Raw genomic sequence first — 20,389 nt, 5'->3', positions numbered from 1 at the left:
ATTTTGATCCAAAGCTGAGGCTCAAGTCGAAAATCAACATCACAGAATAAATTTCTATAATGTAACAAGTCTGAAATTTTATAATAAATATAATTATTATCTTGCTAAAACCTGTTAAATTTTTAAAATGGCACATTATCAATAAATCTCTTAACAGTGTGGGCTGTCTGACTATATATACTGTGTATCGGCAACTATACAGAAGCTCCTTTTCAACCGAGGTCAGTAGAGGCAGAGGATGCTTCTTGGCAACCATGCGAGTGAACCATTAACTTTCCATCTTCTTAACAGTTATCTACTGGCATTCTTACTAGTTGTCAAGCATTTCCTAATGCAATTATTAAAATTCAAGTTGCATAAAAAAAAATTTAATAAACACTCGTTATTGCACTTTACCTTTAAAATAAGCACTTACTAATTCAACTATTATAATTTCAGTATTTAAATCAGAGATTTTTTTTTTACTCCAAGTTACATCTACAATACTTGATATATAATATTTGAAACTGATAATTTAGATATAAACAATAAATCCTAAATCCAAATGCCGTATCTTGTTGGCATGGACACACTGATTAGACAGACATTCATCCATTCATTGGTCACACAAATTATTCTGATAGTGAGAGAATACATATAAGGCATCTAGAAAACCTATACTGAACACACAATGGTTTTTTCAATGGTTGGTTCATTTTGGGTTTCCAGAACTAAGTAAGCTGCCAAGTGGTGCTAACTATGCAATATGGGCTCTGTGATCAGCTTCAAAATGATCACCTCAAGTGCTAACTATGACTTTGAATCTCTTTAAATTCTTATGACTTCACAAGGACAGTTTTTGGTTCCAGATATGTATGGCACAGTGTATGTGCTCAACTAAAGTTAGCTGCAAAAATATGTTATCCTCTTATTAGAAGTGGCCACATAATTTAAGAACAGTAGTCACATATACTTAGAAGAAGGAAAGGATGAACTTATTAAGGTAAAAAGTTTAATGCATAAATAAAAAGCAAAACGGTATTCTAGGCAAGAAATTCTCCAAACTGACTGACTTTTTTTCTAAAAGATAAGTTAGTTACAGGTCACTCAAGTTCCCAACATATGACTTATAATACAGGAATACTATTAAGCCTGTATTAAATACTGAAACTAATTTGAGTGGTATTGTTTCTTCTATGAACACTTGACTTTTTTCACTTGGCAAGAGGTATAAAACTAATTTTTCACTTTGGTAGAAAAATTTTATATCTGAGTATCTGAATGAAGAGGTATTCAAGGAAGATGACAGAAAGACATATGACTTGTTTTATTATAATTTAAGGTCAAACATACAGATTCCTCATGTAAGAACAGGAGTTAAAACCCAGTCAAGTGCCCAGAGCATTTAAAATATGGGTATGGTATTCCACTAAAAGTAAACCTGCCCCTTACTCATATTTGTGAAATGTTACAGAGGCGAGTATGACTTTTAAAAAAAGCCAGTCCTTCAACTGCATATCCATAAAATGTACTTAGCCTAGTAAGTAATGTTCTGCGCAAAGAAAAAATTCATGCTTATTCTAGGAGTTACAATCTTATACCTTTCTTATAAGATTTTACTATTTTAATTAAATAATAAAAATACATTTAGTAACTGAAGGAATGTGTAACAAAACAGAGACCTTCTAACATAAGCCTTCTTATCATCCATCAAGCTTACAGCAGTGTTCTTATTTATCAGTCTACACATACAAGCCTGAGCTTTTAAAAACAGACTATTCACATCCCATTTCACAGAAGTCCGAACACACATACCAAAAATATCCATGAGCATCCATGGTTAATTTCTGACGTAAGACCGGACCTGTCAGTGTCTTGGGGAGGTGAGTGAGCAGACCTGGCACCAAACGTGATGAACCACCCTTATGCTGATCTGAATTCCTTTAAAGTTTCCATCCTTCTTTTATCACAGAACTACAAACTCACAGAACCAGAGCATCTCAGTATTATAAGGCCAAAGAGTATAGTAGCAATGAACCAGACTGTACTGTCATATCACTAAAAAAAATCTTATTATTCAGACTTTTAAGCATTTTTGTACTATATAGCCAGTTTTAATTTTCTACGACTAATACAATGACTACTAGCATGCGCACTGTGGTTCACAGGATCACAGTGAAAACACTGTGGTCATCTTCTCAGCTCTTCAGAAGGAAACAAACCAGAACAAGTTTCTCCCTCAGGAAATGTGGGCCAGAATGTGTTATTCTTCACCAACCGGGTGATCATTTGAGGCACAGGATATCACGTTTTGCAGTAGACCCAGCAATGACTGCAGACCCCTACTATAGTGACAGGTGCAGTGTTCACGAGGTGGCCTTGAGATGTGAGGCTTTTTGTTATGAATCATAGCAAAGAAAACGACAAAAACCTGGACCAAGTGGTATCAAGGCCTCCAGGAGTTACAACACGACTTTTCGAAAATATTTGGAGTTTTATGGTTATAAAACTATTTCATTATTGAAAGTTGAAAATTATAGGAAAAAACCCACAGTACCTTTACCTTGATAGAACCACTATACTGGTTTATATCCTACCAATTTTCAGTATTTTCTTCTAACATTAACAGCCGATTGCTGAAAATATTTTTAAAATTATTTTTTAAGATGTATTCTTTAAATTTAGAAGCTAAGTATATGACACATTATTAAATACTGCACTTCTGCTATACAAGTTTGCTCTAGTTTGTGCTGATACAGCCTCAGGCGTCTGAACGCTTACCGAATACAGGATCTTAGAATGAAGCATGTCATGAGTGCGATGTTCATCTGAACAATTCTTGTGTCGTTGTCCTTAGTAGTGAACATGAATTAGGACTAAATGAGACAGTACTGCTTTGCTCTATGATGCTGGCTTTGATCTTTGTTTCTGAAACACTGATTTCCATGTTTCAGATTTTGTGAAAATCAAGTATTTTAGCTTATGGCTGTTGAGAGTCTATGAAGCAAATATGGTCCCTACAGTTTCAAGATTTCAGATAAGGCTCAAAAACAAACTTGGGGGTCTGACATTAAAGGTGAATCAACCACCACCTACTACCATTATTTTAGAAAAGAAAAGTGATTTTAAAACTAAAATTGTAAGAAAAGCAATCTCAAAGTTACGCTTTCTCGATACAAAATGTGCTGCCAGCTTCACCACTAGAGCCCTGCCCAACCCAGGTCCCATGCGAGCCCCTTTCCCGCGCCCCCCCACCCCTCCCCCGCAATGTTTTCTCTTTTCCGCTCTGTCTCTCATTTTAGCAAAGACTAGTGAAAGCTTTATCATACGCCCATGGCCCAGCAGTCCGGAAGCCGGGCCTCAGCTGCCTGCTGTACCCTCAGGAGCAGCTTGAGGGCTGTAAGCAGGTCACGGTTTGGGCCCCCGAGCCCCGATTTGTAGCCAGTGGTGCAAAACAAAGAATATGGCCCAGGGGCGAGGAGGCCCGCACTCTGCTTCTAGCACTAAAAGAAGTACCCGACTTCTAAAGGTGTACTAACATCTTTTGTCTCAGATTCTTTATTTCTGAAATGAAACAAATCTAAGATTTACTGGAGTAAAATTCTAACATTCTATAAATAAAAGTTATGATTAATGCCATTATTTCATACAGCTGTTGAAATAACTACCCCATACTGGCAATAAAGAGTTCATTAAAAAGTTAAATAGCAACTATAAATGAATATCCAACGTTACAATTTAGTGAATTCAATTTGTATCAGTTAAAATCCATTCCCTCCAACTCCTTTGCCCCCTGAATCTCTGCTTCCCTCTTATATTGCCTCCCCCTACAATCATGAAAAGACTATGGGAATTCAGAGATATAACAATCTATAAAGCCACTGTGGAAATACCCTAGGAATACAGCTCTTTTTTCTTCATTTTCGAAATTCTTCTCACAAGGGTGCACCCTAATGTCCTTGCCTTTAACTTTAGTTTGTCTTGTATTAAAGGTACATGTGCTTTGTCTTTTATTTTGTTCTCACTCCTGACATGATCTTAGGCACTTAGTTTCCATAAATTCTAATGTGTCATGAAAGACTTATGGCTCGATTTTACATGGAATGTGCCATTGTTTTTGAAGTCCTGTGTCATTTTGTTTACTACTTCACCGCAGCAACATTGTGAAGCCTTGAGCAGCCTATTACCAGAGCCTGCTGACTCTTGGAACCCTCTGTAACTGGCTTCCGCCAGACTGTGTATCTGATTAGCACACTACAGGATAACACACAGCTACACAGGTCTGCTCTGTGTTCTAACCTAACTGATGGAAAACAGATTTTCCTTTTTCCTTTAATGTGACAGCCCCCTCACTGACAATGTAATATGGTTTATTTAATACACTCTTCATGCTAAATTAAAGCAGATCTAGAGTAATTTAGTTGCTCATTAAGGTTAAGGTAGCACTATGAAAAAGATGCCTTTGTATTCTAGAAAATACTTCTCCCAATGATATGTTTATGATGTAAAGAGACACAGAATCAAACACACATACAAAATAGACTTACTTGTCGGCATTTATGCCCAGACTGCTTCTCCTCAACTGTACTGCCCCAAATGTTGCTGTTCAGCCCTAACTGGCATTTGCTAACCAGACCTCAAAGTACAATTACTTCTTCAACCTGTTTAAAGCATGGGGAGGCTCATCTGTGTAATATAATCTCAATTATCATGTCCAGTCAGACCACAAGGTACAAGATATAACTAAAAGAAATTTATTTAAGTAAGAAATCATTATTTTTGTCTTTCATACTATGGTTGGGTTCTTCTAAATCCAACTTGTTGCCAATTAAACAAAAACAATGTAATATTCATAAGACTGGCAGAGAATACATATATTCCATATATATGTTGCAAATTCTAACAAGGTAGGATATCCTACATTTCTGCTTTTCAGGTTATGAAATATAAAAATAAACTCCAAAAGAGGACTAACCAAACTGTCTCACTAAACCCAATTTGAATGCATGGAATTGAGAAATAAAAGTCAAACTTACAAATCTGAGAAATGAAAATTTACTAAGACTATAAGTCAAGCAATAACCAGCTCAACCGGTTTTGGGAAGAACATCTTACAAGTTTCCATCAACAACTCACTTTACACCCCTGCTCCAGCCCATACGCACCTGCAAGCCAATTAAAGCGGCCACCATCTGCCCACTCACCCAGTCCCTGCCCATCCCCTGCTTCTGCAGGCCTGTCCTGAGGAACCTGAGCTCTGATGCCAACCCTAATCCAAGCCAGTATTGACATGGGGGCAAGTGATGCAATGAGGGAAGGAATATGCACGCAATTTTTTCAAAACGTTGGTCCTACGGGAAAGCAGGGAGCTAGGACAGTATCCAGGAAAGGCAGACACAGACCACAGCCCCTCCCCAACAAGAACGCTCTGCGGAGAAGGGCTCCGGGAGGTGCGTCCCCACTGTCAAGCTGAACGAACGCAGGCCCTGCATCCTACCGGCAGGACAGCAGACAGTAAGGAAGCACGGACGTCCCCAGCAACGGGCCCTTCTCTTCAAGGGAACAGCTCGGACTGTGACTCAGCCGAGCAGCACAGCAGGGGGTCGCAGCCACATGCTTAACTCACACGTGACTGTCTTTAAATGTTCTCGGTTTAATAAGTCTAGTATTTCTAAATACTTTTTCAGGTTGAAGTTTTCCAAAGTGTGAAATAGTCCAAAATGACTTGGCATCAAATCAAATACTTTATACGTCCAGTGTAGAGAGTCTGAGAGCGATGAGGTGAACCTCAGAGTGCTTGTTCAGATGCTTAAATACCAACTCAAGGGACCCGCCTTCATCTTCGGGGGCCGCAGTCAGCCGGCGGACACACACATCATCAGTCTCACTTGGCTGATTTTCCCTCTTTGAAGTCCTTGTATCAAGGAGGCTCTTTATGAATGTAGTAATTAAAATAATTGTGACATTTTTAACTCTGACCAAGATTTTATAAGTTCCTTCAAGGAGGGTAAGATTAACACAGTAAAATGAACACTAAAAATCTCAATGGATTTAGAAAAATGAAGGTCAGGGTGACTTCAGTGAGCACCACTTCAGCGCAGTAATGGAAGCAGCAGCCAGTGTTGACATGGCGGCAAGTGATGAAACGAGGGAAGGAAGATGTAGGCAATTTTTCCAAAACGTTGGTCCTACGGGAAAGCAGGGGGCTAGGACAGTATCTAGGAAAGGCAGACACAGGGTGGGGTGACTCCTGTTTAGAATGAGAGACTTGAGCCTAGAGTCAAGAAATGATTGGGAATAAACATTTTTGTCTTATTCATATTTTATACAAAATATTCTTATAATAAGACTAAGCTGGCCTTTTGGAATATCATTAACTTATATTCTAAACCAAACATACCTAATATGCAAACATAAACATTGTACTACCTTCCACCTCCCTTTTCTCAAAAGAAGGTATTATGAAGGTAAACTATAAAGGCGATTCGTACCAGGCTGAATCTCTCTCCTCTCCTCATTGCTTAAGGTGAGATAACCACACACAGAACTTGGGGAAGTTTGTTATTCTTGGACTATGTGCTTTACATACAACAGTGACATTAGTGACCTCCAGAAAACAGTGCATGAACCGTGAAATTGTTCTCTAGGGGTAAAAAATACATTCATAAACTCTGTGCCCGTGGCCTACGTGTATTAAACATCTTGATGGAACAATATTTAATATGTGAAGATTCCCTATTTAATTCAGAGATCAAAGCTAAAATGACAATGTACTCATTTAGTGGTAAACCAGTAATATACTCAGTCAAATCCAAAAAGCAGGTGATATCAAGTAAGATTAGTTTATGAAATACAATTTGGGAAACTGACAAGAAAGTACCTAATGGTGATCGTATAATTTCACAATAAAATCAACAGAAGAAATGCCAAGTTACATGATTTCCAATGGAGTTGTTAACTGATTGTTTAAAATACTATTCTGATCCTTTTAAACTGCTTAAGTTACTAAAATTTGAGAGGTACTAAATAGGCCATATTCTAGGAACTTTTTACAAGGTAAACCAAAATAAATAGTATAAATCCAAGTCAAAGAAGGAAGCAGGCAGATCACGAGCAGCGGTACATCAGGAGTGAAAAGTGTATGTAAAGTGCTCTAGTAGATGGCACACCGCGTACAAGGCCCAAATCCAAGCGGAGACGGCGGCGGGCACGTGGTTCCTGAAGGACAGTGTGCATGGTGAGCAAGTTTCTCCTCCAGCTCCCCGATTAGCCCTCTGATCACAGCCCTCCAGTTACACAGCCTGGAAAAACTTCTAAAGTCATGAATACCAGTAAGATTTTTGTGTGTTCATCAATCCTGAAGCAACTTACTAAAGACATCTATGCATATAACAAAAATCATCGAAGAACTGACAAAACAGCTGATGTAAGATTTGGTTTATTTAAAAAGTTAATGGCCAAACTGCAAAGCTGTGTTGAGTTTTGGCAGAAACTGTCATCAACCCCCCTGATCCTATGAGGTAACTTCTCTGAAAAACAAGTGATTCTGAGATGACATGTACCAGACTGAAACTCTCAGTATGTATAAAGGAGCCTATAATTAAAAGGTAGCTTAAAAATATTTAAAAAGTGAATTTAGTATCACTGTTTTTTCTGATCTTTACCAAAATAGAAATTTGTGTTTACACTGAGCACAAAGTTCTACGTAGGTGTACGATGTCTCTTCTCTCTACAGATGAAGACCATTATACTTTGTGTAAAAAAAAAATTACTTACCGCTATAATGTCTAATGTATTATCACAGACCTTCCGGATTTCATTGTTTTTATCATGCATCAGATCTATGAGATATGCTGGAGCCTCTGAATAAAAGTGGTTAAAGATTCAAACTGCATTTGAGATGGAGGCTATTCAATCTTATTAGGAGATTCCATATTTCTCTAAATTCAAATGCTAACATGAAATTTAACTCCAAACTTCAAAATAAAAACATTAACAAAAGACCAGAAACATTTCACATTTCATTTGTTTAAAAAACAGGGATAACAGGTGAAAGAACGAGGGAAGGAGGAAGGAAGGAAAAAACTAGATAAAAAAGAGCAAGAAAAACAGCCAGTAAATCTCAGAAAGTACACATTTGTATTTTTTAAAACATGGAAATCATGAAAATAACTGAAGGGGGAGCTCAAGAGCTGTGCTGCTATGAGTTCTTGGTAGCTTTGACCCTCCTAAAAGCTGACTTCACACAAATAGAGTACCAGAAAAGAATCATAGTCCAATCCCATTAAGAAAAAGAGAAAAACCCAAGATATTTCACATAAAAGAGGAAAGCTGCAACCTACTATTTCAAACAGAGAGAAAAAAATGTAAGAAAATAGAGTGTGTATATATATATATATATATATATATATATAAACAAACATAAATCAGAGTTAGAAAACTCAGAAAAAATAATTCAGGAAAGAACCAAAAATAAAAGTAAAAATCATTTAGGTATTTAAAAATTAAATTTACAGTAACAGAAGAATAAATAAAACCAGACTAAAGTTTAAGGGAAATGGAAGGTAAGAGGAAGAAAATTTGCAAAACTAAGAAATAAAAGATAAAAAAATGAGATATTAAAGACAGACAAGGAAGCTCCAACACGACAGAAATCCTGAAGAAGCCACCAAAGCAGTACGACAAACACTACAAACCTACCTCAAGAACACTTTCCTGAAATTAAAAAAAAAAAGACAAAACTACCTATTAGCAGAGACATTTGCTTACCTGGAAAAAAATCAAGTAAGGGTGAGGAGTATCAAGTCAAAGTCTAATAAAACTACTTGGCTTTAAAGAAACAGAAACATTCCTGGCACAAAAACTGAGTCACTTACAATAATGTAATTCATTGTGTAAGGAAGTCAGCAAAATAGTAGAAAGGAATTGAAGAAAAAAAGTACATGAAGAAATGGGTCACATATTGTCAATTTTAAGTATGCACTGTTTTTTTAAAAAGCAACAGTTTAGTAATTAATTTTAAAGTATCATAAAGTGTTATAAAAATGAGGTGAAATTAATATACTGGACAGCAAATGACAGGGAGATCGAAGTGGAGACACCAGACTTACAAGTGGAAAAACAGACATACTCCTCCTGTAGAACTTAGTGAGAATACCTGCTGAAATATGAGCTAACTCCCAAAGCAAACAAATGAGTGTACATGTAACACGTGGTGGAAGTGGGAGAATACGGAAAAAGCCGGTCAGTAAGAAACATCAAGGACTCTAAAAGCAGTGAAGGAGAAAGCCACGATTCCCCATGCCCAGAGCAGGCCTCAAGCTCCCACCCAGGAGGGTGCCCACCCAGGAGGGTGCCCACCAGCTCACAGGCACCAGCAGGGACACCGCTGCTGGGACACCGCCTGCGGCCACTGAAGGACGCTTGCCACGCTGGAGGCAGAGGTTAACCCACTGACCAGTGTTACTCAATCTTTGGGGGGAAAAAAGGGGCACATTTAAAATGTAGAAAAAAATGTGTAGAATACTTTATACACTTTGAAACTCATTTTGTAAAAAATTCGGTAAAGAGTATTACTCTTTTTTCCCCTGCAAGGTTCAGCCCCCTAAGGGTAGGGTCTTCATCGTGCCCACCGCAGTACCACCAGCTCTGAGAACCGAACAGTGTCCAGCGAGAACTACTCCACACACTACACATGGTTTTGTGAGGGCAAAATGAAGATGAACTTCTTAGGAAAATCTCAGAAATTCTCAGGGGGAATCTAAAAGCATCTAGTCAAGTCTGGGTTATTTTCCACACTGCAATTGTTGAGACTGTAGGAAAATCAATTATTACAATAGCACTGGCTCTCAATTTGAGGTTCTCAATCCCTACGAGTTGTGCTGTAAGCCATTTTTAATATTTCGAACATCTTAATTTAAACCATATATTTACCTAAGATTAGCCTACACCAACCATTTCAAATGTCAAGTATCTTTCATTTAAAAATTATATCAAACAATGTGGACCAAATTTTCTAATTTAAAAATAATGGGAAAAGGAATGATTTCTTGCCTAATAAACCTTTAAATTTTTAATTTGAAATATTTAAATATATTGGTTTCATAAAGAAAAATAATAAAATGCTTAAGATTATGGTGAAATATTTTAACAACTTTTAACTAGGTGACAAGATAACACGACATATGCAAAAGTCACTGACATCAACAGAAGCCCTGGCCCTCCACCAGGCAGCCCTTACCCAACCTGAAGACAGGCAAATGCATCGGATCTAGGAGTATTCCTTGATGGCTTTGGTAAAAATTTTAATTCAGCAGACCTATGACCTCCAACGCTCACCATTCCCAGCATGTTATATTCTTCAGAATAACTATTTAAAAAGTATTGAATTTAGATTCGATGGCTTAACAAAAACTGAACTTGGGAGAAAATGAAGTTTCATTGAGAAGAAAAATCAAATGGAAGTTGTTTTAATACTGTGAGCCCTGATAATAAGGCACCAGAGTACATTTTAAACAGACCAGAGCAGAGACAGTAACACTCACTCACTATGTACCAGGAACTAACTCTTCACTCTTTAGTCCTCAGGAAAAAAATGATGAAATGACACGTAAACAAGGGTTTCTTTAAAACCAGTTATTCAGGGAGCTATGCTTTTAATGTTTTTTAACCTTTTAGTTATAGTGTCTTCTGTAGTTTTACAAATGTTCTATATATAAAATATCCTTCTAGAGACTCACAACCTAAAAAGCATAATAAGGGTTCCAAAGAGACCCTGGAGCAAGAAAACGTGTTTCAGTGTTTTCCAAACTCACTGGTCACAGAACCTTTTTTCATTAAACAACTATTAATAATACTAAAGGGGTGTTTCATGAAACAGCCAGGAAAAGTTCATTCATTCTAGTGATGTTTAACACAGCTCGAAAGTGTGTTTGGGATTACTCTTCCTGGGACAGCTACTTTATGAGCCACATTTTAAAGATATTTATTACTTTATGATAAAAGGAGATCTAACATAGCTGGAAGGCCACACACTGCCTGCATTTTGACAGCCCCTATCAAAGCGAGCATCTCCCACCAGTCAATGCCACCCTTGACCCCTGGAGACTTCATATGGCCCCAGAAATCAGACTCGTCCCCAGAAGCAAGGCACTCTCCCCTGAGACGGCGCTCAGAGCACGTGCTGTCAGACTCGGGTGTGACGCCAGAGGAGCTTCAAAATGTCCTTGAGCAACGGTCCATCATCAAAAAAGTTTTCCAAAGTATTAATTTTAAAAGGGCATTAACTATTTAGAAACATGAGTCCTTTGACCCAGCAGGTCCTGACTGCACGGCAGGCGTTAAGTGTTGGGTGTACATAAAGATAAGAAAGACAAAGCCAGTCTGGATCATGAGTAGCTCAAAGCCTTTTGGTAGAGACAGGCATGTAAATACCTAACTTAGAGTACTTGAGCTCCGGTGAAAACAGCCACTCCTCCTGGGAAGAGGGACCACGGGATCAGAAAGGCCTCCCTAAGAAGCTGGCTTGCAAGCTTATCTACAGTGAGTTGGCGACAGCAGGTAAAAAGGAGAGAAATGCACTTGAGGCTGACTAGGCGCACCAAGAGGCAGAGAGTTATGCCAAGCTGGGTCATGTCTTATAAATGAGAAATTTGGTGTGCCAAGAGAAAACTGTATATTGTAAGCCTAACAGAGGAACTTCAGTCACATAGGCTGAAGTCAGGTTTTGAAGGGCTACCTATATATGCTAAGCCGAAGAATTTAGATTTTTCACTTGAGAATGAAGGATTTCAAGCAGTGGAGTTCCAAAGCAGGTATTTTTTTGTATACAAACAAGCAGACTATTACAATTAAAGAAAAAACAAAGACACAAAGATTCAAGCAAGATACCACTTTCATTGCAGTCTTTCCTGATGTGCCCACACTTGATTACATATCCTTTCCCATGATCTGTGCACATACTTTATGACACTGATCATGCTGGATTGTAATTTTATATTTCTTATCTGTTAGTTTATCTCTCCAATCAGACTATAAGCTCCTTGAGTACAGGAACTAACTTTTTACACATCCAGCACTTAAAACAATACCTGTTAGATGGTCAGCCCTTGATAAATATTTGCAGGATAAATGAATGACCAATTATGCATAGTAATGGAGTTAGGAGACACGAAATGTTCAGCTATGGTACTGACTGGATGATATTGTTATTATCCAATATGAATACAGGAGGTAGATTATTTGTTTTTCAGTGCAAGATGTTAGTAATCTTGAGCACCCATTTGGATGCAATAATGAAAAACTACCACTTGTGACTATCTCTCTGTTTTGGGAACAATTATAACCCTTTAAGTCCTATAGTACTTATAACAATACTATGAGGTGGGAGGTTTTCTTCTTATTTCAATAATAATATGGCCATGCAAAACTGTATGCTCAAAGAGGTTAAGTAACTTGTCCAAGGTCCTGCAACTTTAAAGTGGCAACCAACAGGAATTTAAGATTAGGGCTGTTTGGCTATAACATTCTTCAGGCTACACTGTAACTGTGCCCCTTTAGGTAGGTGGAAGACATCCAGGTGCCAGCTGGTAACCAATGCCTGGGACTCAAGAAAGAAGTTCTGAAGATATTAAACACTTTGCATATAGCGGGTAGTTGAAGTCCTGGAAATAGACGTGTTTTCCCCTGTAGCATGAGTAAGAGGACTAAAGGAATGTCCTGAGAGCCTCTGAAATTTAAGAATTGTTAACTGAGAAGGAAGTTCTGATATGTTTGTTAAGTTTCTTAGGAGTCACAGCCTCACAAGTTAACAAAATTCTTCCCAATATACTCTGCCTACATACAGATTCGGGGTCAACAGCTTCTATGAAAAACAGCTTGCCTCTTAATTATCTCAAAGCTTGGTATTTTCTACATTATTTGAACATTCTCAAGACAAGAACACCTAAAGACGCTCTTCTCTGAGTGTGGGAAGCGTCCAGGGAACCCCGACGCCGAAAGGATACGCGTCTCCCGGACGATGACGTCCCTCGTGGCCTGATGGAACACCATCTGGTAGAAGACGTAGCTGATCTGGCACACAAACTCGTCATCTTCCTGTTGAGCTGAAAGGAGACGACACACACACACACACACAACGTCAGGACACAGAGGGGAACATGGAGTGGGACAGGAACGCGGCAAGCAGACAGGTGAGGGACCACCAGTGTGCAGCATTCACAAGATGCGGATGGCACACATCCGTGCCTTCCTTATGCATGTTATCTAAATTACATGATGATGATCAGCAGGGAAATTTCATAATAGCCTATTTTCAGAAATTTTAGTAAGTTTGGTTGTCATTAAATAGGTTAAATTACTTTGTAATACTAAGCTTAAAAAATGTTAAAAAAGAGAAAGTGTTTAAAACAGACAACTTGAGATTGTCTCAGAAGACTGGGTTAGACCTAAGGGAGAACTGAGGGACAAGACTGGTTTAGAGAGCACGAACAGTGTTTCTCTCTAATTTTCACCTTTTTTTCCCACCAAGTGTAAAGAAATTGGTAATTAATGTGAATGTCCCTAATGTGATGCTAATGGCAATACTCATCACCACTTTTTCTTTTTTGGGACATCATAAGAATTCTTCAAACAAGTGTAACTTGTGAAATAAACCTGGTCCTATTTTGTCTCTGTAATGTTGACTACACATGAGAAAAATACTTCTTAGAAAAGATCATACCTCCCATTTTTTTACTGAGGAACAATAAAGTGCACAGATCTCAGTGTGCAGCCTGGTGCAATCTGACACATGCATACATTCATGCAACCATCACCCAGATCAAGACATCACTTTCTCACTTTTTTCCCCACCCCCACAGCAACTACCAATTTGTCCTGTGTGTCTGTAAGTCTATTTCTATTTTGTTTGTTTTGTGTTTTAGACTCTACATCTAAGTGAAATCATATGGTATTTGTCTCTTAATTTTTCACTTAGCATAATACCCTCTAGGTCCATCCATATTGTAGCAAATAACAAGATTTCATTCTTTTTTATGGCTGAGTAATATTCCACTATATGTATGTACTGTATCTTTTTATCCATTTGTCTATTGATGGACTTTTAGGTTGCTTCTGTATCTTGGTTATTGCAAACAATGCTGCAATAAACAGGGGTGCACAAATCAAAAAAGATCATACCTTCTAAATTTTAAGTTTTGGGTAGAAATTAGACTATTATAAATGAGTATTTTTCTTTTGTTAAGTACTATTAACAAAATTAAACTTTAATCACTGGCATAAAATATTAAGGCATTTTAGTTTCTATTCAATTATAATAGTAAAAAAGAATGCTATATAATCGTAAGGCTAATTAACAAATGCTTAAGATTATACAAAGACTATAATAGATTAGCTGATGTCCACTGATAAAAATATTTTGGGAAAAGCAATAGAACATAGAACACTAATTTTTGGGTACTGACTATAAATTTCATCTACTAATAGTTTGCTATCAACTCTTGGCAACAGTGTGATGATATCTCTTAGGGGCAGATTTACAGGCAAACACGGCGCCCACCAGTCATGCGGGATAAACTGGGGCTCCCTAAGTCCAGACTGCTCCACGTGGTTTCCCTCGCTCACTGTCCCTGGCCCCTGGGCTCAGTACAGAGCTCCTCACTTGCGCCTGGGTTCTGATCAGGAACACCGAACGTCTGTGTACTGCTCTCTGTCTCCCAGATGACCTCGTGTGGGAGGACATCAAACACGGTGGACACCGAGCCCAATGTCCTCTTGCTTCACACGCTTTTCCCTCCTCCCACTCACAATCCACAGTGCAAGGAATTCAAGGACACAGGTCACCGTGTTCCAGGCCTCTCCAGCTCAACACACAACCTTCACTTCCCCTCCCAACCATCTGGGCTCTCCATTCATCATTTCTAATCTGAAAACTCCTGGCTGTAGAGGGGGTTCCAAAGGCAATACACACATACTGTATGGAGGAGTACTTCGAATAGAGAGCTATTATCTCTAGATAACCTATTAAAATGCGTGATGCTAAAGAATTTGCCTATCAGACTTCTAAATTCAGAAGACAAAAATGCACTTCACTTCATTAGCCAGACCTAAATGGCCAATAGACACAAACAGGTACTCAATTTCATGAGTCATTAGGGAAATCAAATTAAAACCACAGTGAGACACCCACTACAAAGGCTACAATCACACAGCCTGGCAATGCACACACAGGCGGTGAGGGCGACTGGAACTTCTGAACACTGCTGGTGGGATTAAAAACTGGCACAATGACTTCAGAAAAGAGACTCACGTTATTTACTAAAATGCAATGTACACTCTGCGATTCAGGAATTCTACCCTGGGTATGTGTCTTATAGAAATGGGCACATACGTTCACCAAATGAAAGGTTTAACAATATTCGAAGGAGCACTATTTATAATAGGTCTTTTGTTTCCAAAATAAAACCACCATTCTACTAGCCGCCAGCAGGAGAGGTAACCAGTGGTATATGTGCACAGCAAAGGAAAGACACACACATCTGTACACGGCAGTGAACCAGGGTGGAAGGAACTGGATTATGTTTAAGGTTCAAAACCAAGCAAAAGTGACCCACGGGGCATAAAAGAAAGGCTAGAAACCACTTTGGAGAGAGTGATGATGACCGGGAGGGAGCAGAAGGGGGACTTCCACGCTCAGTAACGCCTCGTTTCCTCACGTGAACGGGAATACCATAGACATGCTCATTCTGAACATTCACTGAGCTATATGCTCACAATTTGTGTACTTTTTATGGATCTTATACTTGCAAAAAGTCCATTAAATAATGCAGAATGCATATTATATTATACCTGGTACAGAAAAGAGATTATTTAGGCTTCCCATGTTAGTATATTTAACTTTTATACTACTAGCTACATTTAATGTATAGTATCTGCTATGGACTGAACTGTTTCCCTCCAAATTCCTGTATCCAAGTCCTAACCCCAAATGTGATGTATCTGAAGCTAGGAACATAGGAAGTAATTAAGGTTAAATGAGATCATAAGGATGGGATCTTGACCCCGTCAGATTAGAATCCTCATAAAAGGAGCTGGTAGAGCACATGCACACTCTCACATGCATGCTCACACATGCTCACATGCATGCTCACACGCTCATGCTCACACATGCTCACACACACACGCTCAGGCTCACACATGCTTTCACGCACTCGCTTTCACATGCATGCTCTCACGCTCACTCACGCTCATGAATGCACTCACACATATTCTCATATGCATGCTCGCACAAGCATGCTTATGCACACACACTCCCACATACACGCTCTCACACGCTCACTCTATGATGCACACTCTCACGCATGCTCTCACACGGATGCTCTCTCTCTCTCTCTCTGCCATGAGAGGATGGGAGGACCACAGAGAAGGTGGCCTCCTGCCAGCCAGGAAGAAAGACCTCAGCAGGGTCCAAATCAACTGATATGGTGACTCTGGACTCCCAACCCAGAACTATGAGAAAATGAATTTCTGTTGTATAAGCCGCCCAGGCTGTGGTGCCTGTTACGGCAGCCCGAGCCAACTAACACCAGTCCGAGAGAACCGGACCCTGATACACCGACATCAGATTCAGAGGAATTTTGTACATGATATGGAGAACGAGGAAGCATGGTCCCTTAAGGGCAACAGAAGAATGAGGGGAAGATTGTCTAGGTTCCTGCTGTCCAACACTGCAACCAGAAGTCACTGTGGCTAATTAGATCAAATCAAATTAATATTCAGGTTCTCGGTCCCAACAGCTGCATGTCAAGTGCTCAGCAACCAATGTGGACGGCACGGAGAACACTTTCTTCATGGCACAAAGTTTAGAGGACCTAGGAGGGCATACATGATGCTTAGAACAGCTTCCAAATGAACTTTCCTGATTAGAAATCAAGATGCTAAAAAAACGGTTTGCACAGGACAGGAAATCCACTTTGACCAGAAGAAAGCTTAACAGAAAGAAGAAACGACAGACTGTTAGTTGCTCAAGTCTGGTGACAAGAGGGCAGGTTCTCTAAAACTGGTCCTTTCTCAATTCCAGCAACATTCTGAACCTTCCAACCTAAAGCTCTGATGCCTGATGGCATATTTTATTCATTTTTATTAATTATGCAATTTAAGTTGCTATCAGATGATTAATGTAACAAGAAAAAATAATACTTCATGATGACAGACTCTTTTGTATTTAAAAATTTTAAAGTAATGACCTGTTCCTATATCAGCATTAAAGTAAATTAAAATTAATTATAATTTACCGTTTAGCAACTCAATGAGAGCAGGAATTATTCCGGACTTGGCCAGCAGCGCAGCACAGGAGTCGTCCATAGACACGGTCCCAATCATAATGACCACCTCTAAAACCAGGTCATCTTCCGCAGCGCCTAGCAAAACCAAATCACAGGAAGTCATATGGAAATGTCTGGACCCAGTATTTGTGGGTGACCAAAATTTCAAGGCACAGAAAAGACACTGAAAGCTCTTGAAGCAACTTGTATGAATCCTTTGCATGCTAAAAAATGTGTCTCCAAGTCCCCACACTCGCTCCCTCATTAAAGTCTGTGGCGGCTGGGGATGGGGGGTGATGACACCACAGAAGAAGAAAAAAGTCCTTGAAAACACAAAGGAATGGCAAGAAGAACAGAAAACAGCAGACTGGTTTGCATGCCTTCTGTGTGCATGTGTGTAGAGGGGTGTTATATTTGGGGATTTTAAAAAATCAGGATAAAAAAATGAAGAGGGCAGGATAGGGAAGGGAAGCTAATGTTAAGAAAACATTTTGTCAGGACAGAGAAAACATACATGTAGGATGAGACCCAGTGCCTGCTTTTCTGGGAGAAAGAGACAAGAACTGGAGTGAACAGAGCTGGGGGTGCGGGGAGAAAACGTGTCGTCCAGTCTGGTGACGGCCACGAAGTTTGGCTCTGACAGCCCCACGCACACTGGAAGGAAAGAGCCCGACGACTGACCACACAGAAGGGAAACGGCACGCACCTGGTCTCAGCTTGTCCTTGAGGTAGGGAACCAACTTGTACTCCTTCAGAACCAATTCCCAGTCCAAGTCTGGGATGGTCAGATTTGCAAGAGTTCCCAAACACTCGATCACAAACTCCTCCTCTTCATCATTAGAGACCTGGGCTGCAAGGTCCCCAACATAATCCTGGATAAAATAGAATTTTAATATGAATTCAATGATTTCTAAAGTAGAACCAATCAAATAATTTGACCTATAGGAAGAAAAACATGTGTCACATGTGATTCTCTTGTTTCAATGACCTTGAGTGAGGCTGCTGCGGAGTCTGTGATGAACTGATTTTAGGCAAGAGAACTGGAGTGAGGATGCGAGGCTTCGGGGTACAGAGCAAAAAACCCGCATTAAAGTGAGGGTCGAGGTTTCCAAGAGCTGAGCTCACAAGGGAGCCGAGAACAGAAGAGCCGGCCTGGGCTGTGGGTCAGCCCTCAAAGAGCGCTCAGCGTTCTATCTCTTTCAAGTAGCGCTTGAAAGCCTCGGTTCTCAGACTATTTTACTAGACAGAAAGCCAAAAACCATACTTACAATAAACAGATTTTTAGTTGGTCCATCATGCTGGGAAATGTTCCTGATCATTTTCATCAGCAATGGATCCTTGAACTTCAGAGCCCTCTTCATGAGCATCTTCAGCCCATTTCCTGATAGAGAAAAACAGAATTCCTCCAATAAAACTAAGGTTCACTTAAGTTTAATGATGTTTTTGGTATACAATTCTCAAAAATCTCCCACTTTACACATAGTAAAATTCATACATCTCAAGTGTACATTAGTTTTGATATACGTAAGCCTCTGTGTATCCAATACCCTTACCAGGGTGTACATTTTTCTATTCACTTCGGGAAGTTCCCCCGCGCTCCTCCCCAGTCGCTCCCTTTCCCCAAATAAAATCACTCTCTTTTCTTTTCCTTCCCCTCTTCCTCCTCAGCCCAGAGCAGCTCTGCTGTTCCAGAATTCCACACACATGGCACCACACAGCATGCGCTCTTCTGTAAATGGAATATGCACCACTAATTTTTAAAATGTAAATACTTTTTGATCCAGAAAAATTAGGTGTCTAGGAATTTATCCTAAGAATATGGAAATGTAAATACGGATTCACAGAAAGGAAAATTACTGCAGGACTGTTTGTAGCCGAAAAGAAGTGGTAACAAACTAACTATCCAAACTAGCAGATTGAACTACAGAAGAGCCTCCGATAGACTGTTCTGCAGCTACTGGTAATCATGTTTTATTAAAGTACTTGAGCACAAGGAATGACATTCAAGCTATCATTAACTCCGGAGATACTTCCTAGATAAAAACACAGGGAGAGGGGAGCACTATTTTAATTAAAAAATATGCAGAAGCAAGCAGCAAGGCACCAAAGTCCTACCTGTCATCACCTCTGAGTAGTAAGGAAAAGGCTTTGATTTTTCCTATTCACTCATTTGTACTTTTATAATGAACATGTACGTTAAATAAAACTGTTGAGCAGTCTCTGAAATACCATAATGCACAACAAGCCATTTTACAAAGATATTCAGAAACATGTACCTAAAACATTTGTAGTGTACTATCTTGCATTGCAACAGATTGCTTGCAAATAAAAAGTTTTGCTTCATCTAGAAAATACTTTTAAAAATCAAATTTCAATTAAAGGTAACTGACCCTGGTTCATAACATTTTATTGAAGGGTAAGTGCTACTATTCATGATCTAAGCATGTTCTGAGTCTATCTGAACTTTAAGGATTATAGCTGTAATTTAAAAAGCTATCTAAAAATAGGATTTACATAGCTACAATGATTCTTAATTCCTTACTATTTTCTATCATATGCCAATTTCCTTATGGTAGCGGTAACATGAAGCTCGAAGGCACTAACCTTCACAGATAATCTGCACATTCCTTTTGTTGGCAGCGAGATTAATGCAGAAAGAAATGAGCTCCAAGTCAATCCGTTCATCTGAACACTCAAAGAGCATCTTCATTAACTAGCAAAAAACACAGGGCATATTTTACTCAAAAAAAAAAGAAAGTAAGAAAGAAAGAAAAAACAAAACACACAACACAAAAAAGCCAGAAACACTATTTTATCACAATGTGTTATTTTAGATAAATGTTGGAAATAACATAATGCAATTACATTTTCAACACAGAGAAGTGGTAGGCTCTTCTTATCCTTGAATAACTCAGTGAATAAGAGATTAATGAACTATTATTAGGTGCTCAGTGTTAAATATATTCCTTCAAATACAGTGGAGAATGAAATATTAGATAAAGCCTTTAAGGAGTTTAAAATAGTTGTGTGGAGGCAGAGCATTGTGAGCAGAGAACATGGCCTGCACAGCGCAGGAAAGCACATGATTC

General features: G+C 39.0%; 1 protein-coding gene across 5 annotated transcripts in view; it reads right to left on the bottom strand.

Annotated features, from left to right (window-relative positions):
• The window catches only part of KIFAP3 (kinesin associated protein 3), a 129,253-nt gene that overhangs the window by 36,587 nt on the left and 72,277 nt on the right, over positions 1-20,389 (bottom strand). For 4 of the 5 annotated variants that reach the window (XM_057494975.1, XM_036900896.2, XM_036900906.2 and 1 more), the window contains 6 exons: positions 19,905-20,013; positions 18,569-18,681; positions 18,007-18,172; positions 17,271-17,396; positions 12,984-13,082; positions 7,756-7,841 (listed from right to left, as the gene is read on the bottom strand). In XM_057494975.1, coding sequence (XP_057350958.1) covers positions 7,756-7,841; positions 12,984-13,082; positions 17,271-17,396; positions 18,007-18,172; positions 18,569-18,681; positions 19,905-20,013 — 699 coding nt within the window. Of the gene's footprint in view, positions 1-4,710; positions 6,254-7,755; positions 7,842-12,983; positions 13,083-17,270; positions 17,397-18,006; positions 18,173-18,568; positions 18,682-19,904; positions 20,014-20,389 lie in introns of those variants that run through there. The other variant, XM_057494977.1, reaches the window with a different exon arrangement.

Source organism: Manis pentadactyla, chromosome 19 (assembly GCF_030020395.1).
Source record: "Manis pentadactyla isolate mManPen7 chromosome 19, mManPen7.hap1, whole genome shotgun sequence".
Taxonomy (NCBI): Eukaryota; Metazoa; Chordata; class Mammalia; order Pholidota; family Manidae; genus Manis; species Manis pentadactyla.
The sequence above is the reverse complement of the archived record's forward strand: the minus strand, read 5'-3'. Positions and strand labels throughout refer to the sequence as shown.